This window comes from Amia ocellicauda, chromosome 19 (genome assembly GCF_036373705.1).
Source record: "Amia ocellicauda isolate fAmiCal2 chromosome 19, fAmiCal2.hap1, whole genome shotgun sequence".
NCBI classification, from domain to species: domain Eukaryota; kingdom Metazoa; phylum Chordata; class Actinopteri; order Amiiformes; family Amiidae; genus Amia; species Amia ocellicauda.
Window position 1 is genome coordinate 24,467,653 of NC_089868.1, and position 27,608 is coordinate 24,495,260.

General features: G+C 49.0%; 4 protein-coding genes across 5 annotated transcripts; 1 reads left to right on the forward strand and 3 right to left on the reverse strand.

Moving 5' to 3' along the window:
- The first annotated feature begins 49 nt into the window (after nucleotides 1–49).
- Nucleotides 50–4,799, forward strand: cpt2 (carnitine palmitoyltransferase 2). Its single transcript, XM_066692380.1, has 5 exons — nucleotides 50–459; nucleotides 1,476–1,556; nucleotides 1,691–1,797; nucleotides 1,940–3,247; nucleotides 3,524–4,799. The coding sequence occupies exons 1-5, from the start codon at nucleotides 269–271 to the stop codon at nucleotides 3,850–3,852; spliced, it is 2,016 nt and encodes a 671-aa protein (XP_066548477.1). The 5' UTR covers nucleotides 50–268; the 3' UTR covers nucleotides 3,853–4,799.
- Nucleotides 4,800–5,038: 239 nt separating this feature from the next.
- czib (CXXC motif containing zinc binding protein) lies at nucleotides 5,039–7,867 on the reverse strand. Its single transcript, XM_066692383.1, has 8 exons — nucleotides 7,777–7,867; nucleotides 7,606–7,689; nucleotides 6,947–7,003; nucleotides 6,540–6,621; nucleotides 6,172–6,203; nucleotides 5,908–5,985; nucleotides 5,479–5,544; nucleotides 5,039–5,257 (listed from the first exon to the last, which is right to left on the reverse strand). Exons 1-8 carry the CDS (start codon nucleotides 7,780–7,782, stop codon nucleotides 5,180–5,182), a joined length of 483 nt encoding a protein of 160 aa, XP_066548480.1. The 5' UTR covers nucleotides 7,783–7,867; the 3' UTR covers nucleotides 5,039–5,179.
- A 660-nt stretch (nucleotides 7,868–8,527) lies between these two features.
- Nucleotides 8,528–10,921, reverse strand: magoh (mago homolog, exon junction complex subunit). The gene is made up of 5 exons (XM_066692296.1): nucleotides 10,713–10,921; nucleotides 10,155–10,213; nucleotides 9,501–9,611; nucleotides 9,019–9,101; nucleotides 8,528–8,740 (listed from the first exon to the last, which is right to left on the reverse strand). Exons 1-5 carry the CDS (start codon nucleotides 10,798–10,800, stop codon nucleotides 8,641–8,643), a joined length of 441 nt encoding a protein of 146 aa, XP_066548393.1. The 5' UTR covers nucleotides 10,801–10,921; the 3' UTR covers nucleotides 8,528–8,640.
- Nucleotides 10,922–12,246: 1,325 nt separating this feature from the next.
- On the reverse strand, nucleotides 12,247–27,608 carry uck2a (uridine-cytidine kinase 2a). 2 transcript variants are annotated; one of them, XM_066691811.1, is made up of 7 exons: nucleotides 27,461–27,608; nucleotides 18,930–19,089; nucleotides 17,614–17,686; nucleotides 16,717–16,859; nucleotides 16,179–16,276; nucleotides 15,836–15,884; nucleotides 12,247–15,231 (listed from the first exon to the last, which is right to left on the reverse strand). In XM_066691811.1, the coding sequence occupies exons 1-7, from the start codon at nucleotides 27,563–27,565 to the stop codon at nucleotides 15,095–15,097; spliced, it is 765 nt and encodes a 254-aa protein (XP_066547908.1). In that variant the 5' UTR covers nucleotides 27,566–27,608; the 3' UTR covers nucleotides 12,247–15,094. The 2 variants fall into 2 exon arrangements, with proteins under 2 accessions (XP_066547908.1, XP_066547907.1); XM_066691810.1 differs by having other exon boundaries at nucleotides 17,590–17,686; nucleotides 27,461–27,605.

Below are 27,608 nucleotides of genomic sequence, written 5' to 3' on the forward strand. Positions count from 1 at the left end.
AATGGTACCTGGCAGAAGTAGCCGGGGGGACCGTGTTGGCTGCGACACACTTCCTGCTGGGTGGGGGCTGTCGGGGAAAGGGGCCAGAGATCGTCCTGGCAGATTAAATGCATTGCCATTAGAAATCAGCTCTAATCCACAGCCCCCTGTTGTGATTCGGTGGGGGCTCCTCTCCGTGCAGGTGCAGCGCTGTATTGTGACGTAACGGGTTCTCTCACTGGGGTTACAAGTGTAGCGAATTAATACAGCTGCATTTCGCGCGTTACTAATGGCACGTTTACTAGCCGCGCAGGTGCATTGGTTTGGGGGCAGATCTGGGAGTTTCGCCCCCTTGAGCAGGGTGGTCTCCGGCTCTGTGGGGTCCAGCCGGCGGACTTACGGCAGCAGAGATGGGCCGGGGTCCGATTACCTGCACAGGAGCGTCGTTCCCACAATGCACTACCAGAAGAGTTTGCCCAGGTGAGTTCAACAAGGGTTTTAGGAAAATGGGGCGCAGGTTAAAAGGGCATTGTGCCCATGAGGACGAGCCGCTGCAGTAGGTTTGAGGAAGTACACAGGCAGGCACTACATCGTCAAATGGCTGAAACAATTAGGACGTTTAACAAAAATAATAATGTATAATAAAAGCACAATGTACATGAACTGGAATTATGGGAACTCTGGCTTGAAATGTTAAAGCACCTAAAATCTCATGATTTCAGTATAGCGGTCAAGTCTGGGTTTTTGCCAGATCCACCAGGATTAAAGTTGACTTTATGACTGAGGTATAACACACAGTCACAGTCACAGTCTTTAATCCGGTAATAATAGCTGCAGCTCACGACTCATTGAAATCCTGATTGAATTGTAGTTTCTTTGGTTGTCCAAACCTTTTCCATGCTTGACTTTTCTGCTAAGCATGAATGTCTCCTGTAGTATGAGATGACTTTGGTTCAGTGTCACAACACACACAAGCCCTCGGTGACAATGTAGGGCAAAGGTCACGGCTGTGAATGCGGTGGAGCCGCTTTTGAACCGTCCTGCTGGTGTTGCATGTAAATACGTCCCCTGTGCAACAACAGTGCAGTCTGCTCAGACTCCTTTGAGTTGTTGTTTCAGGGAATCAAATTAACAAATCTGTTGAATCGATTCACTAGACCGAACTGAATCTAATTCATCGATTCGGTAAAATGACTCGAACTGCCCATTAATAAAGCAGATAAACTTAGGCTACTATATGGAGCAAAGATGAGGCTGTGACCCTTTTGTCCCCTGTGATCGTAAGCACTGAATAATAATTATAATGCATATACTAAGATACAACATATTGTGTACCTGCAGCTATTGGCTGCATACTACAATACAAATAATACAGATCTAGACATATGTATCATCCAAGAAGTACTCTCACCATGCAGGCAAACTCTCTTCAGATACTTGTTAAACTTGAAATCTAATTAGTGACCCAGCGGTTGTGGCTTTTGTTTCTTTTGCAGGTTGCCTGTTCCCAAACTGGAAGACACCATTAGAAGATATCTAGCCGCTCAGAGACCCCTCTTAAATGACCAACAGTACAGGTAAGACACTAGGTGACATCCCACCTCTTCTACAGTCTCATGACAGTAAGCAAAGCAGCCGATCACATGCGACGCCGTGGCTGCGTGTCCTGCCGAGGATGTCAGTGACAGGCTGCTGCCCTTTGTCCCCGCAGCAACACTGAGCAGCTGGCCCACAGCTTCCAGAGCGGGGCAGGGAAGGAGCTGCATGAGGAGCTGGTGGCCAAGGACAAGAAGAACAAGCACACCAGCTACATCTCTGGTGAGACAGATGGCAGGTTTTAATGGTCTCTCCCAGGCCTGTATTGAGAAGTTAACCCTGTTTGAATACAAGCAGAGCACAGGCAAATGGCTGCCTCTGAATCCCTTGGTTGACCTTGTTTTTGTTTGTCCTCCATCTTCAGCGCCTTGGTTTGACATGTACCTGTCAGCGCGGGAGCCCGTTGTGCTGAACTTCAACCCCTTCATGTCCTTCAACCCCGACCCAAAGCCGGAGTACAACGACCAGCTGCTGAGGGCCACCAACATGACAGCGTCGGCTGTGCGCTTCATGAAGACGCTGCGCGCCGGAGTCCTGGAGCCCGAGGTGTTCCACCTGAACCCGGCCAAGAGCGACACGAACGGCTTCAAGAGGCTCATCCGCTGGGTGCCGCCCTCGCTCTCCTGGTACGGCGCCTACATGGTGAACGCCTACCCCCTGGACATGTCCCAGTACTTCCGCCTGTTTAACTCCACCCGCATCCCCAGGCCGGGCCGGGACGAGCTGTTCACCGACAGCCGGGGCAGACACCTGCTGGTCATGCGCAAGGGGCACATGTACGTGTTTGACGTCCTGGACCACGACGGGAACCCAGTGCAGCCCGCGGACATCCACGCCCACCTCAAGTTCATCCTGTCGGACGCGACCCCGCCGCCTGCACTACCCCTGGGCTTCCTGAGCAGCGAGAACCGGGACGTGTGGGCCGGGCTGCGGCAGAAGCTGCTGGAGGCGGGCAACGAGGCAGCGCTGGCGCAGGTGGACAGCGCCCTGTTCTGCCTGTGCCTGGATGACGAGCCCATGAGGGACCACATCCACACGTCCCACAACATGCTGCACGGTGATGGCAGCAACCGCTGGTTCGACAAGTCCTTTAGCATCATCATGGCTGCGGACGGGGAGGCGGCCATCAACTTCGAGCACTCGTGGGGCGACGGGGTGGCCGTGCTGCGCTTCCAGAATGAGGTCTTCAAGGATTCCACGGAGCGGCCCCTCGTCGGCCCCCAGTCCATCCCCGCGGCCACAGCCGACTCGTCCGCCGCAGTCCACCGGCTGGAGTTCAAGCTGGACGGCGCGCTGCGGGACGGCATCGCCAAGGCCAAGGACAACTTCCGGGCGGCCACCTCCAAGCTCTCCATCGACGCCATGGAGTTCAAGAGCGGGGGCAAGGAGGCGCTGAAGAGGAAGAAGCTGAGTCCCGACGCCGTGTCCCAGCTGGCCTTCCAGATGGGCTTCCTCCGGCAGTACGGGCAGACTGTGGCCACCTACGAGTCCTGCAGCACCGCCGCTTTCCGGCATGGCCGCACCGAGACCATCCGCCCGGCCACCGTGCACACGCAGCGCTGCGCCAACGCCTTCGTCCGCCAGCCGGGCAAGCACAACCTGGACGAGCTGCGCGGCATGCTGCAGGACTGCTCCAAGTACCACGGGCAGCTCACCAGGGAGGCCGCCATGGGTAAGCTGCTGCCATTTACCCTTTAATCTAGTCATGAATGTACCTTGCAAAGCAGATGTCAAAGGTTTTAGAATTTTTTTATTAAAATTGATATTTCAAGCATTGAAAATTGTTACTTCAAAATATAAATCTTTTGTTTCTGCTGCAGCTTTGTTTGCTACTTAAGGTCCAGTTTAAAACCGAACTGAAAATGCGACTCTTAAGGTTGTGCCGTATGACAAACCCGTGGACTGTAGCAACAGATGTGAGTGCTTAACCAGCTCTTTGTCTTACCAGGCCAAGGGTTTGACCGGCACTTGTTTGCCATGCGGTACCTCGCCAATTCCAAAGGCCAGGCCCTGCCCAGTCTCTATCAGGACCCGGCCTACGCAGCCATCAACCACAACATCCTGTCCACCAGCACCCTGACCAGCCCGGCGGTCAGCCTGGGGGGGTTTGCCCCGGTGGTCCCCGACGGGTTCGGCGTGGGCTACGGTGTCCATGATGACTGGATCGGCTGCAACGTCTCCAGCTACCCCTCCCGCAACGTGCACGAGTTCCTGCAGTGCGTTCACAAGTCTCTGGAGGACATCTTCGGCGTCCTGGAGGGGAAGCCCATCAGCTAGAGCCGCCGCCGCCGCCCTGACCACCGGTTGGCACAGGGGACGCCCGAGCTCCATCCGCACACCGCAGTCTGAACGCCAGACTCTTCCACCGAATCCGCTGTGCCTGGTTAACGCAACAGGAGGTTCTCTCTTCTATTGCGTTATCGCCAGGGGTCCCAGCCCGGGTCCTGGAGGAGCCCCCACCCCGTTCTAACCCAGCTCTCGATTACTTCATTGAATCTTAATTGAACTAATCATTTCCTCAGAGCCTTTTCATTATTTTAAACAGTAGGGGTTTAAGTTAAGTACAGAATTGTATTAAAGAACCAACTCTTTTATTGCACAAATTAAAAAGTCAAATCTAAGCAGATTGTTAGTTCAATTAAGTAATTGAGAGCTCGGTGGGAACAATAAACACCAGGGTAGGGGCTCCTCTGTCAAGGCTGCCCACATGTGGACTTCTTACATTTGTTTGGCAAGTTAATTTCCTGAATATCCCTAGCTGTGCCTCACCACCGGGTGACAAACCTGTCCCTGCAGTGGAATGTAAGACACACTAATCACACACAAACATTGATCCCTTTCAAAAAGCTAATTCAGTCCGCCTGGGGCGAGATGGTATAAAAATTATAAGAGCGAGACCCGAATCCAGAGTAGTGTCTGGTGGGTAGCCCGGCCTAATGTCACCAAGTGTGTGTTGGTGATGAAGATTATTAAAATGCATTAGAAGTGGGAGCTCTCGGTGGGAACAGACAGCATTATTATCTAAACTAGCTGTTAATGAATGTTAAAAGTGAGATTGTAGTGAAATAAGGATGATTAAATTCTGGGTTTATCACCAGAAAACAACTGCACTATGTTTGAAGTACTGTGAAAAGACTTAGGCATTACCTCCACTACACCCCTGATCTAACTCCTCTCACTCTGCTGTTGAACTGTGCCTTATTAAATGAAGTCATTCTTGGGAAGCTCGCCGTGTCCGTGTGCCTCTGTGTGCGAGTTTGAACACAACGTCACCCACACGGCCGAGAGAGGAGCAGCTTGGGACAGCCCACCAGACGAAGCTTTGGGGTAGATTTTATTGACGGGCACACGCAGGGCTGGGGTCAGCTCCACGTGGTCGAGAAGCTGCGCTATGTTCGACACATTTGCGTAGAAAGTGCTTTTGTCTCGCAAGCGCTGACCTCTACAGAAGCAAAGGGGAACCTGCATTTTCAGTCATGTTTAATTTGCACACAAATGCTCCACCAACTCTGGAGCTCCGCACAAGAGAGCTTTCGAAAAGGGGGCGCGATGACGGGGGTTATAAACAAGGGCCGGTGTGGAGCTCCAGCTCAAGCGCAGGGGATCAGCATTTGATGACCTTGTGAGTAACTTCGTAGATGCCCACCGACTCTTTGCTCTTCTCATCGTAGTCGTTCCAGTCCTGGGGGGGGGGGGAGAGACACGTGCATTAGAAGAATAGAACATTAATGTTGCTTTGAAGTGCCACTTCTGTCTTTGAAAGCGGAGTGGCCGACATCCTCCTGTGGCATGACCTATGACCTTCGATGCACACGTGTCTGCTGCGTGGGCCACCCGGTCCAAATATCAGACTGCAGAGTGACAACGATGTCCCTGCGATGTCCCCCAGGGCTGAAAACTCACCCCTTCCTGCAGGTTGATCTCTGAGAACGGAGTCCCCGATTCTGCTCCCTGCGCCGCGAAGCCGGCCTGTCACACAAGAAACAAATCATGAGACACCCTTTACATGCATGTGAATAAAGACTGCTAACTGTTCAGATATTTTTATATACACATCATTAATAATCGTATTTGGCTGATGCCTTTAGCCAGGGAGCTGCACTGAAAAACTGCATTATAAACTTACATACACTAAAAAAGGACACAATGCTTATGTTCCAAAACACAGAGTGGTGTCACTAAACACGTGGGACGACAAACGTTTGAGAGACACCACAACTGAGGTGCGTGATCAAACAGTGCCTGAACAGCGAATATGCAGCCGTCAGAATTGAACCAGAGGTTTGGCGCGTCTGCCGAGCTGCGGACTAAATGGAAAATGTTTCTGTTCACCTGCGCCTGGAAGTCCACAGGCTCCAGCCCCCGACACTCAAACTGCACCATCGTCTTGAAGCGCTCGCTGTCGTCCGCCTGGGGGAGAAGCAACGAGGGGGCGCGTCACAAACGACTCAAAACTAGAGGCACCGCTCAAAACGTGTGGTTATTACAGTCGCAAAGTGTGGGCGTCGAATCGGAGAGTGAGCCTGGGGAATCGGAGCCGGCAGGGTTTGGGAATCTGCGGTATCCGTTCCAGAGAGGAATGAGAGGGTAACTTACGTTGTAGGGCGTGATGGTATCCTTTAGGATATCTGTGAAAACATGAAATTATTAAGAATAAAACACAGGTTTATATATCACTGATACTGTTAATAAGTAATTAAGCCGATGCAGGTATCCAAGGCATTGTTACTTGAAACGGCACACGAAAAGCACTTCAAAACCTGAAACCAATCGCTATCGATCAAATAACTGATCCGCATCTCTTTGCTTGATCGGGGACTCATTAAAACATGTCCGAGGTTCAGAATGGGAGAGGAGGCGTCACACAGGGTTATAACACACCGCACAGAGCCCAGAGGGGACTCTCTCCTGCCCGTAGGACTGTGCGGACAGAGCCGCCCCGGGCCGCTCGGACTCTCGCTCACCGATGGAATTCTCCCGGGAACACAGTTTGCACTTCTGAACCATGCTGGCGCTGCCCCGGCCTCCTTTCAGAGGGGTGTTCTCCTGCGAAAACACAGTCCAGCCAGCCCAGGTGCACAGTTATACCTTCCCTAAACTACTGCGCTGTTATCTGTACAAAGCTGACTCTAGGCATCTTAGGCATTCAGGCAATCAAAAATAATTACCATAAACTATACATCAAGGGAAATGTAACTAATGAGTGCAGAGGACTCATAAAGAATGAAGAGTGGTATTTACAGATCAATTGTACAATACAGAAGAGCACACACACAGTAACGACAGCTACACAGACTACAGGACCCTGTTAGATGGTGTCAGAAAACAGGCTGGAATTGTTTCGTTGCTGGCGCTGTGAGTAGAGACTTGCCATTAAAGTGATGTACTGCCATTTGTCCGACACCTCCCCGCAGTTTCCACACTTCAGCTGTGTAAGAACAGAGAAACAGTTCACAACAGCCCCTTCATCAACCCCCAAAGCATGAGTACACATGCATATCTGTTTTTCACTTATTCAGATAGAACACTTCAGGCAATTTCCAATGCATTCATTTTCGCAAAAGGCACAGTGGATATTACAGGGGGATGCCAACGCATGCAAGCAAAATACAAGTAATTCATGCAAAGAAGGGCATGTTTCTGTTCTGAAACCTTGTACTGTATAGGTTTAAAAATGAATAAATTAAATCAGTCTTCTTACGTTTCAGGCACACGTTGCACGGTCTATAGCAGAGTTACTTTAGTTCACATCAGCAAGGGGTGTGTCTGTTCACTGGGAAATGCTTTGAGTGTTTTACTCCAGAGCAGAAACACGGCGACATGTTTCATTGTGCAGCTGGTTTGCATTTGATTGCACATTGCATCAGATCTCCCGATCATTCTGGGTGAAACAAAGTTTACCTTTGTCTAAATCAGGCCCATTTCCTGTTTTCTGCGCTCTGGCATTAAATGCACGGGGTTTCACTGGGAAAGATGCATGCATGCACGCTTCTATGTATCGACACTAATGGATGTTAGCTGGGCTTGTACCTTCAGGAACCAGCGGAAATCCTCCCCCACCGGCCTGACATTGGTGACGTTTTCCAGAGTCGCTTTAAACTGCAGCCCGTACTTCTATGACACGGAGGACGACAGCGTTAACGGATGAGACGGACGGCAAGCCGGGGACACAATGTTGCCGCACCATCACTTACTACTTACCACCATCTTGCACTCCCTGGCTGCTAAATCAGCGTCTGTACGCAGAGCTCGCCTGCAGCTGCGGACGTGCTTGTACGTAATGACGTCACGACGGCGCTGCTCACAGGCGCCCTCTCACACGTCATCTAATCATCACACCCGCCTTTATTCCTCAATATTCCCAAATATACATAGACTGGGATTCGGTGAAGCAGCCATGAATGTCCATGAATTGCATCCCTTATGCCTGTCGTAGTGCTTACACAAGACAGGCAACCTGGAAAGGCGCAATACACCAACAATTCATGCAAAGTAATGAAGTTTTTCATACCATCTGATAATGCTTACAGTGAAACGTGAACTCTTTAAATCTTGACTGACCCTACCCACTCCGCATCGTGCAGTAAGCTGGGTCGTGCTGCCCGGCCTGTATGAAAGGGCTTTGCAAGAGCTCATGGTCTCTGCAGACGACCCATCGCATCAGAAGATCGAGCATGCAGGTTAGATCTCATTAGTCCAACAGGGTCAAGAACGGTCTGCGAGAAGCCACAGGGTGCGACAGTTTAATTATATTTTACTGAGGTGCAAGAAAATTGCTTTAAAAAGATCTTCCATGCACGGTTTCAATCAACCAGCCCAAACACACCGTTGGAAGCTGTATCCACCGTGACAACTTGGCCGAGACCCGAGTGCGATTCAGATGGAATTGTTTGGCACCCGAGTCGTCAAATAAAGGATGGATGCATTGATTTTTTCAATTATTTTATTTAAAAAAAAAAAAAAAAAAAAGAAAACAGTTTCATCAAAAGCAATATACAAAGGTGTTAAATTCAACAGACATGAACCATAACAAATATCCCAACTGAAAAGAATCCCCCGGTCATCTTAGATGGGCTTGATCTTGAAGTGTAGCCCAATGAGACTGAAGACGAGGCATTTCAGATCCTGGACCAGGTAGTAAAACACTCGGAGGCCCTCGGGGTCCCTGAAAATAAAACACAGGAAACGTTACAGAGTGTGCCACAGCCAGCGTGTAACGGGAAGAGGCAAAGCTAAGGACTGGCACTGCAGCAGGATACTGGAGATGCAAAAAATTACATATATTCCACACAGACACTACATTTAGATGAGCTTTCACATTTTACACCATTAATCTTCATCTATGATACATGAGCTTCCATATAATCACTTCTATGCAAAACGTAACAGATTCACCGACACCTAAGCGCTCACTCGAGTAAACAGGAAGAGGCCGACACTCACTTGGACTGGTTGACGTCGATTAGAGACCCGATCTTGGAGGTGGTGAATGAGATGTGCTCGTCCCCTATAACGATCTCCAGCTCCTATGAGAAACGCAAGCACGGGTTACGACGTTTTCATTCGGACCAACACACCACACAGAGTAACGGAGGCTTTAAAAGGTGTCTTTGACCAGAACAAATCAGCCATTTCCATGTGCGAGCAAATAAACCTGAAAATTCACCAATCGGAGCAAGCGGTTCGGTTTCTCATCACTACCCACTGGACGGGTAGCAATGAAACGGTCAACAGTTACCGCACACAAAGACACGTTTCTGCTAAGAGCACCGCAGACGCGTTTGTGTTTTTCTGACGGCCTCTTGTTGGTGCCTGCCTTCAGTCCCACCCGCTGCAGCTGGAGGGGGCCTGGTCCAGATACACTGGATGACGCTGCGCGCACCTGAAAGGGAAACGCATCTCCCGAGACGAGCGGACACACTGACCTGCCTGCCCACTCGGTCCGGTGGGGGCCAGAGCGCGTCGTCCTCCTTTGTGATCTCGCTGTCGTCGATTATCCTCTTCAGCTCCTCCATCACACTCTTGTGTACGTAAGCCTGGAGGTAAACGGAGAAAAGACTCAGAACTCCACAGAATCATATTTAAAACATTCATTAGAGAATAATGACACACTAAAGACTTTCCAATGTTGCGTGTAAACTAGAACTCAGCAGAACTTGTTAATAGCAGTTCTATTAAAAATATTACTTGATCTCAATCATATTAATGCCGTGCCTTTTAAAAACAGTGTCCAATCGAGAGGAGGCCATTCGCCCCATCGTGCTCGTTTGGTGTCCATTAATAACTAAGTGATCAAGGATCCTATCCAGTCTGTTTTTGAATGTTCCCAAATTGTCTCTTCAGCCACATCGCTGGGGAGTTTGTTCAGATTGTGACGCCTCTCTGTTTGAAGAAGTGTCTCCTGTTTTCTGTCTTGAATGCCTTGAAGCCCAATTTCCATTTGTGTCCCCGGACACAAACTCACCAAATGCTGTGGTTTCCTTGTGTTTAAATGTAGTTTATAATAATCCACTTGTTTGTAGCAAATCTAGGTCAAAAATGACAAAGGGTTTTTGTGCATCTACTCATTTAATAAATACCTCTTTTCTGATCATGACGTCATTCTTGTAGTTGCTGTTGTTGGCATACCTCAGCTTCCCTGTAAAACCAGACAAAAATGGGTGAGTTTTAGCCATGCATCCCCAGGCACATAGGACTACCTTACATACAGATCTAGTTTGTACACATTTATCTTCAATGTGTTTGAAAAATACAGGATTGTGAATTAAAACAATACAGGCTGACACTTAGGCCTAATTTGTTTAGATTAAAACTGAACCCAACGGAAAAAAGTTCCTCCGGTAATTAACTGGTTACGGGGAGGCAAATGAATGGCGCATCATCCCCAGCTCACTCCACCATTAATCCCATCCCATTGTCCCTTCCTACTCCCACAATTAAACTCAAACCCTCTACAGGTCTTCGGGTCCCTCCGTGCGGATCTGTTTAAATCCAGTCTGACTGGTTTGAATGTAAACAGTTTCCAGGTTCGGTTGACGGGCTTCCGCATGAACCTCGGCACAGGCCCAACCTCATCCCCGGCGTTTCCTGCCCCATCTACCCGCCGGCCTCTCCGGCCTCCACGCACACGCACTCACCGTCGGGCCGGAACTCAAACTCCAGAAACTCGTGGCCGAACTTGCCCTTGTGGCCCACATAGTACCGCAGGTAGAAGTCGCTGGACATGGCTCTGTGCGTCTCAGCTCGTCTCAGTCCAACCGGGAATTCACAAACGCACACTCCGCTCGGCGCTCTCTCCGCAAGGCGCCTGCGTGCTCGGGGAACGGGCTGATGACGTCAAACCCCCGAGCTGGTCGCGCTTTAATGACGTCGTTGTGCTTGTTTGATTGGCACTTTTGACTGGTTTCCTGCTAGTGCGGTGAGGAGCTTTCTGTACAGTAACGGTAAATTTCCCGATTTCGTAAAATAATTATACCAGCTGGGAATGTAATTCAGTGGTTCGGGGGAGAAGAGTGTTGAAAACGTTTAATTGCCCTAACAGGGGGTGTTAAAGTCACTGCAGAAACCATCTGTAGGTTGGAGATAATGGCCCACTATTCATCAAAACGATTGGAGGACTAATTAAAGCCAACACACACATTTATATGCATCCTTCTCTAATGCTGGGGAACTGCAGTGGCCTGGGAGCAGCTCTTATTTGCACTTTACTTTTTCTAATATTTATTTTATCCACCAGATGTCACAATTTCCCATAAAACTGCCCTCATACATTTGAGTGCTGGTGGTCAATTATGGGCAATTATACTCTGCAATAACATGGCTCTATTATATATCCTTTGATCCTATCTATTGTTCTCAGCTTTCAGCATTACATCTTTTTATTCCACAACAAATTCCAGCATCCCAATTCCACCGCCGCCGAAAGCCGTTAATACAAATCCCTGTAACTCAGAAGTGAATTTCTCAAGTGATTTTTCAAATAAATACAAATGCAAGGAAACGGTTTATATATAAAATCTTTATTTTGTTGTTGCTGTTCTTAATTACACTTGACTTGTTACAGTTTGGCTCCTTGTACGTGCCTCTCTTTAAATGTATGATTCATTTACACTATAATACATTGGTAAGGGGGGTGGAAAATAATATTTCAACGCAAGAAAAAAATACTCAGATAAGCCCATGTTATCCAAAGCACAAGTCAAGGCAACACTTCCACACCAACCTCCTGCAGGTCACGGGCGCAGAGATTTGGGTGCCATACAGCAATTGTCCTTTTTGGTCCTCTCTGCTTCCCCTACAGTGCGCTCTCACCCCGGGATTCCAGCACCTTCAGCTTTTCAGAGGATCTTTGGACCGACAGCATCTGCACGCTGACTGCCTGCTCAAACACACTCGGCACTCATCCTAAAACCAAGGGGGGATGCTACGTCATGTATATGACAAAAGGCCAGGGTGTCTGTGGTAGATTTGTGGCTTGGATATCCAAAAGCTGAGCACAACTGCAGAGGTGGTGGCTGGGTTTTTGCATAACAATAGCAAAGAGTGCTGTCTAACACAGGATAGTTGTGCAGGTCCACTCCTATGGAGTCCTTCCCCCACCTCCCCTCACCTACAGCCTGTCAGCCTCGAGGTCGCAAAACAAGTTCATTGTCCAACAGAGGTACCAGGAAAGGAGGTACAAAACACTTTACTAGTTTAAAAAAATTGCATCAGAAAAAATGTACAAGTACACAGTCAGAGGACTCGAGCAGAACCATATCCACAACATTTTATATACAGACCGATTTACACAAGACGCATTAAATTAAATCAAAAACATTCACACACAAAAAAAGGTAATCAGGATGTTGCGCCACACTGTTCCCATCTGGTGGGAATTGTCATGGTCCTGTTCGAGCGCTTCTGAGGAGCTTGCCAGCGCATTACGGCAACACCTCTCTCCTCCGTCCAAAGCTCGGGCTGCCCGGCCACTGTGAGCCAATCAGAGCGGATCAAGCTGTACAGTAACCAGAAGAGTTAAGAATCACAGCCAGCTGTAGTGTTGGGAAGTGAGGCCGATTATGCATGGGTTATGTACATACGCTTGGCCTTGGGGTACCTTGCGTGTGGTCCTGCTTAATGTTTTTGTAAGGCATAGTACTTTGCGTCCCGTAGCGGGTCGTCAAAGCTGATACACACACGATTCAACAGTAAATACAGTATCTGAACAATGTGTGGACCAACGATCGGCAAGCAGCAGAAGTTGCAAACAAAGCCTTCTGTCATGGCATTACTCTCCCACTGGTGCAGCAGTCGCTTTGTACTCCGCATTCACTACGCATACCAATCTCTTCGACTGAGGTCTTCACACACATTTTGTAAAGCACACGCACAGGAGGTCCAAGTACTACACACAGTATATACACACATGGGTGAGTGCATATAAAAATACACAGCAGTTTCTCTGAATGCACAGTTGAGCTCCCGTGAGGAAAATATATAATCTGAAATGCACCCAAAGGTAAATATCACCTCATGCCAGTTGCTTCTTCTCTCCCTTGCCTACTGAGACCACAGCGCTGTCAATAAGCCAGGCATCCTGCTGAACAAAGCGCTCCCCTGGCAAGCTGTCAGTTTACTTTCTATGTAAAACTGGTATAGTCTGTTAAATCAAGTTTTTCCAGTATCTAACAGGAACAAATACAGGAACACTACTAATACCTATGGGTGCAGATCACAAATAAATATCGGGAATGGAAAAACCATTGTGGTTTTATACTCAAGCAGTCAAGTCCAATAACCGCTTTACAATAAAGACAAGAGATGAATAATATATATACACAATAATTTATCCAAACCATAAGTAACCATGATGCACTGGACTGAAGCTTTATTCACCAAGCCCTCACACCCCACCCACGGGTCAAAGAGAAACGCTGCTCCAAATTTCATATTGAGACAAAAACTGCCAAAATAGTTTCACACATTTAATACATTTTAAATACAGTGCAATCTCCATGCGGCATTTATCCCGGGTGTTCGCCGTGAAGATCGATACTTCACCCAGCCTCGCAGGAGCGGCGAAGGAAATCCCAAATTATCGAACGGGGTTCGAGACATTTTATTTCATTCGAGAACTTAAAATGTTTAAGGGAGTATTCAAAAAAAAAAAAAAAAGTATTCAAAATCCATAAATAATATCGGAGCTCCCAGTAAGAGCTATTAAATACATGATTTTGCTTTCATTCAATTAAAAAAAAACTCTTGATATGAATCTGGTTTACGTGTCAGTTTTGGAGACCCGCGACGGCAATGGCGGTTGATTCTACAGGGTATGTTTTGTATTTGTTTGTGTATGCACTGGTTTGTTTTCTTGCAGATAGCAGAACTGTGAAACACCGTGCGGAGCCACGCGGATGGCCAAGGAGCCGGGAATCAGAAAAACACTGAAACGACAGGACCTCTTAGTAACACAGAGGAACCCAGTCTGCTGAGGAGCGCGCCGCCGAGCCCTGAGCAATGAACGTATGGCACAGCGGCAGAGCGATGCAAATGCATTCGTTAAGACAAAACCCCACCGGCCCCCGGGGGCCCTGAGACGCTGAAACTGAGGAGGGTGGCGGGGGCTGGTCTGTGAAGGAACGGAGGAATGTCAGGCAGTGGCGGGTCGCCGGAGCAGCTGGGGGGGAATGACATTGATATTTTATCGTTCCGTTGCCTTGATTTAGAAACCTGGAGTGAATACTTGATCGAGCAAGGATAGTATTCTCTTAATACTGCTGGGAGGAAGCAGACCGAAGTGAGTGTTTGTGGACCCAGGCAAGAGACGGGTGACTCTCGCTCCACTTTGTAGTGTAAGACCCCAGACCCAGTTTCCTAAAGCTGCTGTAACAGGAGGCAGGCAGTGACAGACGGACAGGGGCGGCTGTCAACAGCAGGGCAAAGGGCACTGATCAAAGAAAAAGATAATTAAAAAATAAATGAAATTAGGCAGTTGAAAGCAGTATAGGGATGATGTTGGGCCCAGGAGACATGATGCATATTGCATTAGTGTCGGTGCATTTAGTCTCCCTGTGCCGCTGAAATGAGTGACAACCAACATCCTTCACTGTCCTTGGGTGGCAGAAGTCCTAAAATCCCCCAAACCAAAAGCCTGGACCCCAACCACCACCCCCCAAATCCAGGACTGGCCTCTCAGAGGACACAAAGCCCTGGTCCGCATCTAACCAGCCAAACTGCCGCTAACCAGCCCTCCAACCTCATTCCTCGACGGCTTGAAACCACACACCCAAAAAAAAAAAAAAAAAAAAAAAATCAGAAAGGAGTGACTCAACTTTGACCTGCAGCTCTCCCCCCCCCCCATCCAAACGACTACTTCAGTTTTAAAAACAAAAATAAATAAAGGCCTTCTCGCTCTTCGTTTTCACTCTTCATCATTAAATACAGTGTGGCTGACCGGCGGTATGTACAAAGCTAAGCCTCCCCCCTCCCTCTATCCCTCTCTCTCGCTCTCTCGCTCCGTGGGAGAGGGCCTGTGTGGTCAGTGGGGCCGGCTGCTGGACTCCGAGGCCTGTCTCTTCCGAGGCGTGCTGTAGCCGTTTAGGCAGCCGTTCTGTCTCTTGGTCAGCCCTCCGTTCAAAATGTCCTGGATGTGCTGCACGATCAGGTTGATGGCCACTGGAAAAGCACAAGGAAGAGGAGGAAACGTTTCAGCACCCGAGAGCAGCTGTGACCCAAACCCCACCACCACCACCACCACCACCCCCCGTCCCCGAGCACAGCAGGGAACAGAGCAGGCTTTGTTTCAGGGGTGTAGATTTTTCAGTTAACGTGTTTGATATTTGTTTTTTGCTCAGATTATAATTGGATACAGTGGACTATGGTTGATGCAATCCTGTGATTCATAGCAGTGCCTGGCTGATCCCCCACCCACAGGGCCTCTTGGGTAATTGAACTAGATGCTCTCTATTCAGCAGACCACTGCACGGGTAGGTGCTGCAATGAGACGCACACAGCTAGATCTTAGACTTAGACAACAGAAGTTTTGTTCTGCAAATTCTGCTCCCAATGAAGCAGATGTGGGGCTACCATTATCCTAACAGCACGGAAGCCCAACTACAATCGGTCATCCATCAATCCTAATAATGAGCAGAAACGGATCCTGGCTCACGGGTCGTTTCTGCTCCAGAGTTCTGCTCACGATCTCAGCAAAAACATGGAGACCACCCCACCCTCTCAGGTATCTCTCCAGACTATTGTCATCTCTCACACACACACTTACCTAGGTTATCCGCCCCGCGAGGGATGATGACATCAGCATACTTCTTTGTCTGAAACACACAAAAAAAGGCCAGAACATGAGATACAGAGGGGGTTTCAGACAGAATCCTGAGCTACAACACAGACCAGACTAAACCCCCCCGAAGAACGGCAGTCTTCATTCTTGAAACGAGAGCAAACCGATCTGAGATGCGTCAGTCCAGTCAGCCAATCATAGTGGCCCAGGCAACAGAAGACCCAAATCCCAAAACCCTGCAGGGGTATGATGGGAACGCAAGCACAAATTCGCCTTCCTGTCGTTTGAGAGAGACAGAGGCGGGGGGACGGGGGGTGTCTGTACTCACTGGCAGACAGAACTCCTCGAAGGCCGGCTTCACGAAGGTGATGTACTGTGTGAGCACCTGCTCCAGGTCCCGCCCTCGCTCGCTGATGTCCCGCAGCACTGAGACAGACAGGACAGAGTGAGGCACGGCGAGGCACAGGAGACTCCAGTCATTTTTGCCGACTCCGGTCCAGTCAGATCGGTATGGGCCTCGCTTACAATTGTGGTGTTATCGAGGGTTTGGGTTTAGGCTGTGATTTGGCCTTAAAATGGGGTTAACTGATGTCATACAGCAGGTTATAGTGAAATAATCACTCCTTTCTGCACCGCAATTCAGAATTGGCCACTCACTCAGTATTGACTGTAAATCGCCATTAACTGAGAATTAAAACTCCGATAAGTTTCAGAACCTTAACCTACTAATCATCAATCCTCAACAAATGTTTTTTAAACACACAGGGCTATCCGACGCTCCCCTAGGCTCAGTCCTCACCTCAAAGCTAAACTAAAATCAGTGAGTTATCCTGTCCACTAGAGGGTGCTGTGGCCGGCAGCCCTACCTCTGCGGGACAGGCGCGTGTCGGCATCCGTGTCGACGAACAGCTTCATCTGGAAGAGGTCCCTGATCTCCTGCGAGTAGAACATCAGGATGCCCTCGAACAGGACCACGTCGGCCGGGTACACCGTCACGCTCTCCTCCTTCCTGCAGCCCCGCCCAGTGGCCAGGAGGACAAAGAGCAGCGAGTGTTACTGGAAGATACCAGAGCAACTCGTGGCCCCCAAAGCCACGCCCTTGCCCCTCCGCCACCTCCATGCTGGAGTCCCTCTGCCCCCTCGCTCAGGCCCCGCACCACACAAGGAATCAGCTCAAACTTTCCTGCGCTCTGCTTACTAAATATAAGCATTTCTGCATTGCAAGACACCTTCTGATTAAATGATAATGATGGTTAATATGTAAATTGCACCGACTACTGTAGCAATACAGTCAAATCATTTACTTAAATCGGGAGCATGACCGGCCTGTTTTAGGACACAAGCTCATGTTTCCAGTGCAGTGTTTGCGTACTTGCAAGCCGCAGCATGTGGGTACCTGCACTGCGCCCGGCTGCACTGCTGGGCGCTGGCACACACACACTGAACAACAACTCTCTAGTAAAACCTGTCTGCTCGTTTTCCGAGGTGGCAAATACAAACAGCAGCTTTATTTAAAGGGGCCCCGGTCACACGCAGCACAGAGACGCCTCTGTGGAGGATCGCTCGTCTCTGAATCGATGAGATCGGGTGCGGTGACTAACACATATCTGGGCAGCGAGGCCGCGTGTCTGCAGCGTTTGCACTGTAATTCAATCAAGGAGGGGGATGAAATGTATACGTCTAGAGGAACGACTACACAGGGGCTTAAGGGAGTTCTGTGACCATTGGGGGGTGCGGACCTGGAGTGGCTGACAAAGTCGTACACTGGGATCTGCACCGCCTTTCCATCCATGATGTCCCACAGGGTCTTCAGGATCAGCTCATTGTCGAACGCATCTGGAGCAGAGAGAGAAAGGGAGAGAAGGAGAGAAACTGGTTGAGCTGAAGACCAGAGGAGGGGGGTGGGTTTGTATTGCATCTAGACCTCCAAACCCAGCAGGATTCAAAAGCTGAACAGGAAAAAGTGTTGGTTAAGTTTAATTAAATTGATTTCCCCCCTAAACACGATGCATGCAAAAAATAGACTTCAGTTTGTTTGTATATCTACAAATGCGGTTTTATATCATGTAGTACGTGTTTGTGTTTTTATTCCTCTCCTCTGATTACACAGACACCAACACTGTAACAGCTAAAGCCCTAAAGCCTGTTTACCTCAAACACAAAGAATAAATAACTACAAAACATTAAACCGCCGCTCCTCCCAGCACTCTCACCGGCGACGCATCCCGAGTTTTCGGAAAAACAAACCGGTAGTGGAATGGAGAATTAAATGAATTTCACAAGCTTCACTCAATCCAGCGCGCCGTCCCTTTCACACACTTTGTGTCTGGCAGCTGCAGACGGACTGGGAGTGACGGCACGCTCGCCTCCAGCTGCGTGGGGAGTTCCCAGCATCGAGCATAGCAGGGGGTGAACAGCGGCAACACCTTACACACACACAGCTGCGGCACACAGAAACCCCCGCTCTCTGGGGAGGAACTCGCCGGCTGCAGGGGGCTTCCCCATATGCCTCGAAACCTTAATGAATTCAGGCAGAATACGGACAGCCTCTCAACGCAGCCGTGTTCTGCAGGACCTCCGAGTCCCGCTGCCGATGCCCCGAACACAAACTCTCAGGAGCGGCCGAGAGCCCAGATCTTATAGGAGGAATTCTTGCGCAGTTGCCTGGAAAATTGTTCATTTTGTTTCCACCGGCCAAGCGTTGCTGGACTGTGAATTGTGTCCTGATGCTGAGTATTTTTGTCTGTTTAGCATGACTGATGTATGTAATAAAATCTGGCAAGGCGTCCTCAACACTGTCCCTACATTTAATTGCAAATTACATTGAAACCAGGTTTAAAACTCCATTTCAAAAGGGTCATGGCAGGAAGAGACAAGGCTGCCGTTCCAAACAAATAAAATAACCAAAAAAAGTCACGAGAACAGGGTTAATAACAAGAAGCAGGAACAAAACCAAACAAACAGAAAAGCCACTGAAAGCCGACATGAGAAGTGGTCCACATTGGAAAACTCCCTGTTACGTACACCGAGACAAACCGGTGCCCTTTCAGAACCCGCCCCCTGCCCAGCCCTCTCCTACCTGGGTGATCGAAGTTGAACTGGCCCTTCAGCGCCTTGGCCTTCTGCTCGGGCGTCAGCACGCGGTAGAAGCTGTCCTGGCTCAGGATGGCCACCTGTCGCTGGTGATGGTCGATCTCGTTCTGCCCCAGGAGCTCCATGATCTTCCCGCACACCGACGACTGCACAGGGGAGGAGAGAGGCAGGACACGGGTCAGGCCACCAGCACCAACCGGAACCACCATCGGCCCTTCAGAGCACAGGGCCCTCGCTGCTCCCTTGATTCCAATTCACACGTTTTCCTAATTAAGACTATTTTGCGAGTGTGCTTGTTCCTGTGTCTCAGCCCTTGAAACGGTGGTGAAAGTATTTCAAGCTGCTTTCTGAAATTATTTGGGGAGCTGGAAAGCTTTGGCAGCTTTCGAGCTGAAAAACCAATTTGTGCGTAACTGCAAACTCAGCTGGACTCCAGACCCTATAGCAACGATGTTAGACAAGAATGGCACAGCCCTGGTGAACAGCTAAAACCGTAGAGAAGGCACACTTCCCGCCGGAAAACATTTTCTTCTGTACAAAAATCGAGAGCTCTCTCTGCATCCAAAGACATCTCGACCTATACAAATTTCACCGGCCCCATTCCTGTCCTGACCCACACACATGCATTACAAGAACTGCCGTGGCAGTGATTAGACAATGACTCATCCTACCAAAAGGAAATAAATAAATAAATCCCATCTCTCACACCTCACCCACTCGCTCACACGCACAGATCCAGCGTCTCTGGATCTCACCACCACAACGCCCACCCGCCTAACAGTCACTCAGACGTTCCCGGGACCCTGGCCAGGAAGCCGCTCGGATATTCACCACCCTCTCCGGGGAGCTGTACAAATCATTGGATCCTTTAGATCAGGGATAAAATATAATCTAAGGTGGGCAGGATGGGGGAGATTGTCCTTCCTGTGCCCCAATGCCAACCCCAGGCTGTTTTCTGTTTTGTTTGTTTTTAAAAACACGCGTGCAGCTGGATAACCATTGTGACCATTGTGAGATCACAGGGAAGTGCATCACTCTGCGTGTAGCGAATTATAACCACAAGGCTGTAGAAAAATTATAGCAAAGTCAGCTGTAACACTAGCGAACCACAGGTATGTTTGACAGCCGCCCAACCCCTGTCATTACGGCTCCCTAAGGAATTCAACACACACTTTGACAAGGACCGTTTAAATGGGGTGGCTAAATCAGTTAGCGTGCGCATTACTGACTGAATCAAGCGTGCTAGGATTAAAAAAACAACACGACACCCTGTCTGTGATGTAGGGACAATGAATCAAGTGGCTCCTCAGAACAAACAGGATGCATTCAGGGTTCAATTGCAAACCAGCATCCAGACCGATCGCCCGTGCTGCGTCCTACACGACTCACTAGCATGTCTCGAGAATGAATTACTAATTGTGAGAGCTTCACCAACGTGCAAAGCGTCTTCACTCAAAAACCACAGATTGTGCCCGAACACCTGCAGCTCTTCAACGGCCTAAAGAGTGGAATATCTGCAAGACAACAGTCGATACCACCCTGCTATTCTTAGAAACCTGCATCTCTGCATGCTGGCCATGCAGTTTGTGCACAGATAATCTGACGGTTAACCACTCGGCTACAGGACGCAGGGAACAGTCACCTGTGTGTCCCTGGGGAATGCAAGGCCAAGCTCTCAGAGTTCAAGGGCAACCAGGACTAAATTGCCAGAAGCTAACGTGAGCAGAAAAAGACAACAGAGGGGTTTGGAGTGAGAAAATGCCACTCGGCCCACATCAGTGGCCCACTTGTCGGCAGCTCCTTGGCCCTGAAAGCTCGCTGGGAAGTTTCTTACAATGCAGACACCTCCGCCATTCTGCTTCCTAGCAGACAGGGACGAGGAGGGGGACAAGCACTCTGGCACACCACTTGAGATTGCAGTCTTATCAGAAGTGGCTTCAACTCATTAAAACTGATGATTGCTTTATAGACAATACTGAATTAACAACATGAAACCAATATATAAAGAATGTAAATAATGAAAGTAAATGTTCCCACTACAACAGAAGGTAAAGGTAGACGTTTGATCAAAAGACAAGAAACATGTCGAGACGGCTCCTGGCAGTAAGCTCATAGCGAGGAAAACATTTGCTGAAATTCTCCCTATTGGCAAACACATTGGTCCCAAGGACAAGAAAACAACAACTCTCCAAAGTAAATAAAAGAAATGTAACAAACTATACTGAACACCAGCCTCCAAACAGAGAACAAAGGAGGCCCGCCCTTTCTGGTGAGAGGTGTGTGGTGAGAACCAGAGCCCTGCCACAGGAAACGGGGCTTCACAGTCACACACAGGTGCAAGGTTATCGCCCGAGTCTCCGATATGCCTTTAAAACTCTTATCTGCATCAGCACTGGAGAGCTGGCTCTGCAAATGTGCCAAAGCAGCCCATCTGACCGCTGCCAAAACCGGGCCCTCGTGCTCTCCCGGCGTAGGCTGACAACGCCAGCCTTCCTGCCACTGCTGACTAAACACTCTGCAGCTCCAGTCTGTGGTTCTTTTGTACCTCTATGGGGGGGGGGGGGGTGAGCTAAACTGCAGTGTGAATGACTCTCTCTCTATTTCTCTCCCCGTCTCTCTTTCAAACCCACTCGGCCTGCCCCGTCAGCACCCAACTCAGCAGGACCGATGCCAGGCACCCACTCCAGTTCAGACCACGCCCATTTCCGAACCGGACCCTCCCACACCGCCACATCCATTCACAGGGCACCAATTCACACCATGAGAAACCGGCTTTTAATTTCTCATCGACCAAATATTTTCTCAAGGGCATGATTTGTCAGTTTTCATTTGGAAGGGGGGGGGGTTTAATTGCAGTTGAATGTGTCAGTAATTTTAATATATTGATCTTTGTATGCAGTAAGTATGTTGACTGGACAGATCTCCAGTGTTATAATCACAACATCAAAGATATAACATCTGTTAGAAAACGTACATTTACGTTTTATTATAATTGGTATCTCTTATATAGATACAGATTGTGTTTTGGCAGTGCGTTTAATGTTAAACAAACAAACAAACACAAAAATAAAAAAGGCAGCCCATTGTGGCAGAACATCTTTGCAACTCCACCGAGGACTGGGAGCATTCATGGCCCAGTACATCTCTATTGTCACAAACCCTTGAGAAGTCCAGTTCAGGAAACGCCACACACACAGCCGAGACGCACAGTTTCCCTCCGTTAACCTTAGAGAATGGTTACTCCCCCAACGACCCAGAAGCGGCAAAACCGTGGGTGCCTCCACTGAAACGATAAGCAAGTAACAAATTGTTTGGTTTCGACTTTTAAATCTGGACCCACAAGCCTAACGAGGTTTTGAACGTGTCAAGACTTCCTCTCCACTTTCCACAAGTGGAACAGTTTCTTCCCACAGCAAAGAAAGATTACACAATCCACTCAATACAGACCCAGCTACGCCTCAAGTCGGACGATCCCCTGCCCAGAAAACACTATCTGCATGACTGTTTACGCTAAAAGTACATGGCATTGGGATATGAGGAACCCCAAGGTTCAGTAAATCGGATTTTATTTGATATCAAAATCACAACAGGTCCCTTTCAGATTTGCTTATAAAATCCTGTTTCTCCTCCATTCTTAAAAACGAGAAGCAAGGTTTGCATATCCCCCACACTTATGTACTTGCCTTTATTTATTCTTGGCACATCCTGTTATAAAGCATTGTGCAATCATTGTCTTTGTCTGCGCCTGCTTGCTCTGTTATCCGACCTGTTAAGTGACTGCTAGAGACCAAAATCACATTCTGCACCGACTACTGCAACTGAACGGTACAAAAAAACAGCAGCAGTGCGATAAACTCGACCCCTGCAGCAACCAGCTCCTTCTCTACACAAGCTGTGTGTGGGGTATTACCCAGCGTGGCGACATTACATAGAAACAAAATATCACACAAGAATCCACGAGACGACAGAGCCGGTCAGAGCGATTACAGCCTCATCTCTTCATACCTTTTACAAGCAATCACAACACAGACGAAAGGGCTTTTCTAAGACGTGGCGTTTCCTGTTTCAGATGTCGAGCCAAAGCTAAAATAAATACACGTAAATTAATAAAAAATTCAAAAAGGCCTATCCAAACCCATCGCACTGCTTTCAGAGGTTTAAGCTGCTGCAGTGAGGGGGAAAGCTGCCAAGACAGTCACTCACCCTGTCTGTCAAGCACATGACAGGCAGAAAACCAGCAAAGACGTGTTAATTAAGTGTGTGTGTACACGTGTGTCACGGATTAACAATGAAGAAACCACACAAGCGATTTTTGATAGCCTCTCCCTCAGAGGAGGCAGCAGTCAACACAGCCTCTCTTTGAAGCCGAACCCAGGCCGGCGCAGCAGGCTCCACGCCTCGCCGCTGAGGACAGAGCATCTGTGCGGGGGCTGGGTGGGGGGGACGGGGGAGGCGACCCCCAGAGATCAACATCCCGGTCGCAGGGGATGGTCTACGCAGGTTTCACAATAATCTCTGTATCGACAAAGGGGAGGCTGACACGTGACCAGCGCTATTTAAACCCCAGCTTGACGGGAGGGTCAGCCAGAGCCACCGGACCTGCCAGGCCTTCAATATGTGCCACATCACCCGCTCTCACCCTCCCTCTGTCTCTCTCCGTCTACAGGAATTAGGTTTACAGCCGGAGGCAGCTGTGAGAACTGCAGGCTCGGTCTGGTAACTGGGTCAAGGGGGGGAGGTTTAGAGAGAGAGAGAGAGAGAGAGAGAGAGAGAGAGAGAGAGAGAGAGAGAGAGAGACCCAGCCTGCTGATTAGAGCCATTTGAACAGAGCCCCGCAGGTTGAAGATGTGGGAATCTTTTAAGCAGCAGCCCTGTTTTCTGTTTTCAAATCTGTTAACGCGACGAACAGAAAAGCCTGGCCTATACCGTTTTTGAATTCCATTATATTCCAATGCTCTGTACAGTTCCCTTGAGATACACTTATATATTTTGGTTTATTCAGCCCCTTCGGGAGTTTGTCCCCCTTGCTGTGATGCCGAGTTTTTGATCTGCTCATTCCTACACTGGTGACATCAATCCTCTACCCTGGAATATGTCTTTATAAATGTCCCTGTGCTGTAAAAATACAATGTATGTGTGGACGGCTTTTAGGTGTAAAATCTATTCTAGCCCGTCGTCTTATCGGACACCGCATTCCTCGGTAGAGTCTCAGATCTGTAAAACACTGCCCTTGTCTGATGAATCAACCTGCGCCGCTGCACACAATCGAAGCAGTGAGTCATGAAGGTCGTTCATGAACGGCAGACGAAACACACAACACCTTTCCACTACAAAGACAAGGTGGGAGTACTGGGAATCCCAAAGCCCTAGGGTCTCCAGAAATGAAGCACGTCAGAGCCGGGCCTCCAGTCTTCCCAACAGAACCCACCCCTGCACTCATTTCTTCACCTAGTGGAAAATCACTGAGAGCACAATAACGCATCGATGACGCATCATCTTTAACGCTTTAATTGACTGAAGCAGATGTCATGCAATGAAATAAAATAAAGACAGCAAGTCTTTTATTTTTTCCCACAGAACAAAAGCCCCACACAGAAAAAAGTCCCTTAAATCAATGATATCCTGCCAGGAAATGGATCCATCAACCACTGTGCTGAGTAGGCTGGTGGCGATAGCACATATAGGGAGTTGACAACAATGTGGAGCGAGCCAAGAAAGAAAGAGGAGAAAAAAAACCTAACAAAAATCATAAGAGAATAAGGCGGGGGAGGGCTAAGTTGGGAGGGGAACTTTGCACCAATTGAACGTCGGGTGCCACACTGTGTGAATCACCTAATCCTCAGATGAACGATTTCATTATGGAAGCAGGGGAAAGGGATAGGTCACCATATGACAACTCTGCGCTTTTATGTGTTCGAAGAGTAAATAATGACACTGGAGCCGCATTGAGAGAACAGCTCCCACGACTGCCTGCATCCCTGACAGGCAACTGAATCTTCTACAGCCGTGGGGGGGGAGAGGGATGTTTTAAGACAACAAAGTATCGCTGCCGTTAAACAAATGTTTCCTTCAAAGGGAAACGGGAGGAACTGAATTATACACAACTTCCTTAAAAATAAAACAAGATCCCCCCTACCCTGACTCAGGAAAGCCCCCATTTTCTGCACAGATTTAAATCCCACTGTAAAATACTTCCTGTAGTCTGACCTCGGGGGCAGATTACACTGCGCCGAAACACAAAGCAATCTTTCCCCGGCACCCTCCCTGCCCTCAAACCCATCTACACATGAAGCAAACTTTTCCATTCCCTCTGTTATTAATAGTATTATCACCATCAGTAGTAGCATCGTCACCACAAAGGTTCCACACCGCCCTGTGGACAAAACTACACATGGTTAAGAAAGGCAAGGCAGTGGGGCTCAACTCGAAAGCATTGCCAGACTAGTTTAACATCCCTGATCACAGAGACAAAATTGCTGTGCTAGAGGAATAAAAACGAGACAGTGGCAACTAAACACATATGTTGGGTGCCTGTGCAGAGATGCAGGTATGAGGAAGTGATCCCTCAAATCAAAGTGATTAGACTGTAACTTGACAGCTTGCAGACAACAGCACAATTCTAGAACGCGAAGGGTGTCTGCTGAGAAATCGAGAACGCAGCTAGCAAATCCAACGCGCTTAAACTCAGGGCCGGCTGGGCTTGAGCAATGCCGGCATGAAACAAGGCTGTGGGCCACCAACGCGGACGGGGGCATGACAGTATCCCTGCAGAAACCCCCCCCCCGGGCCCCCACCAGCACGTGCAGAATCGCTGACGTCGCGCTCTGGCCCACGTGGGTCCGGTGCGGCTCCGGTTGCACGGCCACGACGGGGTTAAATCCGTTTAAAAATGCGCCCCCCTCATAATCATGCAAGAATACGGACGCGTTTCGGAGCAGGGCAGACACCTCTGCTGGGCGTCTGGCGTCCATCGCCATCTGCCATGACCTTGAATGCATGCTTTGCAGTATATCAGTGCACTGGAGAGCGCGGCTGCATTAAATATCAATGTTTTAATCAATACAGGGCAAACATGGGGGGGGGGGGGGCTGTGTTATGTGTATACCTGCTTAACGCCACATCTTTCCAACCCACTTTAGTAAACAGTTACGGTTGATCGCAGTGGGTCATGATTTATTTTTCACTCCGCCAGCGCAAAGCAAAAAAATGTTTTCATCGCGTAACCACACAGTAATGGAACAAACTGCTCAGATGACACGCCGCCCCCCGTAGCAGCCTGCGGGTCGCTCTCCGTCCCCGCCGGCAGGTCGCTCGGGGTGCTTCGGGGGGACGCGGGATGCGTGCGACCTCGTCTCCACTGTGACGTCAGCACGGGCGTGCTGACGTCACAGTGGAGACGAGGTGGCACGCACGGCCGCTTTCGAAGCTCGCCCTGCGATGCAACGTTGCATTTCAGACGCCTGCACTAAAATGAAATAAGGGGAAAAAGTCTAATCCACGGAAAAGACCGGGTGGAAAAGCGGTCCACCTCCAAGTAGCGAGGCGAGCCATCTTTTAATACACCACGACATAATACCAACAACACCGAGCAAAACAACGGGGCCATTTCCCGCTATCCTCCCCCACAACAGCGTGCGCCTGTCCCGCTACCCAGGCGCGGCGTTTCTGCGATGAAAGGGCATTTTAATTTAAAACAAAGAAACTTGAGCAAACGATTGCGAGCGATTTCAAGCGAGGTCTCAAACTGGAGTTGCTTGGTTTTCAAAGCCACGCAAAAGCCAGGACCTGTCCCACATAATACAACCCGGGCTGCCATAAAGAAACAAAAGATTGTACTGTTGACAGTGCTGTTACATTTTCACACCCGCGGGGGACAACCGTGGCATCTGATTTGGCCTCATGCCTTCAATCTAAAAAGGACAAAGTTGTTTTGTTTCCCGTCTTCAAGGGCACACACACACACACACACACACACACACACAAAGGTGTCGGTGTCACACATTATAATCCACAAAATGGGTTCCTGTGTTTGTTTTCCATCAATACAATAGCGAAACGGAAATGTTCATTTAACTTGAATACAGAACCGATTCTCAGGAGTGAAAATGACAGAGAAACCACCCCCCACCGTATCCATTTAAACTGAGATGTGTAACAATATAATGAATGCATATTAAAAGACAGCTTTGTAAATATACATTGATTAATTCAAAGGGCTATGTTAAGGTGAAATAAAAGACAGCGAGGGCGGCTGTTTCATTGGGTTTGTGGTGCTATTCCCTGGAAAAAACACCCATGTATTTACATGATCATTACAGTTAGATCTACTATGAGCTATAAACCGATGCTGCCGCAGACGGACATGCTGCGGTGGCCGGAGCTATAGGTGCCGCTATAGGGTCCCTTGTCCCGGGGAGCCATGCGGTCGCAGCCCCGCACCCCACGCACCAACACGGCTCCTTTTGCAAACAACAGACATCTTGCTTTTTCACGACAAAACATCATCAGATTGCCAACCTTGCCGCTGGCAGTGCCTCCGGCCACCCCGATGAGGAAAGGCTGCCGGCTAGCGTGCTCGTTTTCGGCTTGGTCCTCCAGCCGCTTCTCGCTGTCGCCTGCCATGCTTGCACTGAATCCAGCCGAGGCGCACGGAACTGGTTTTACT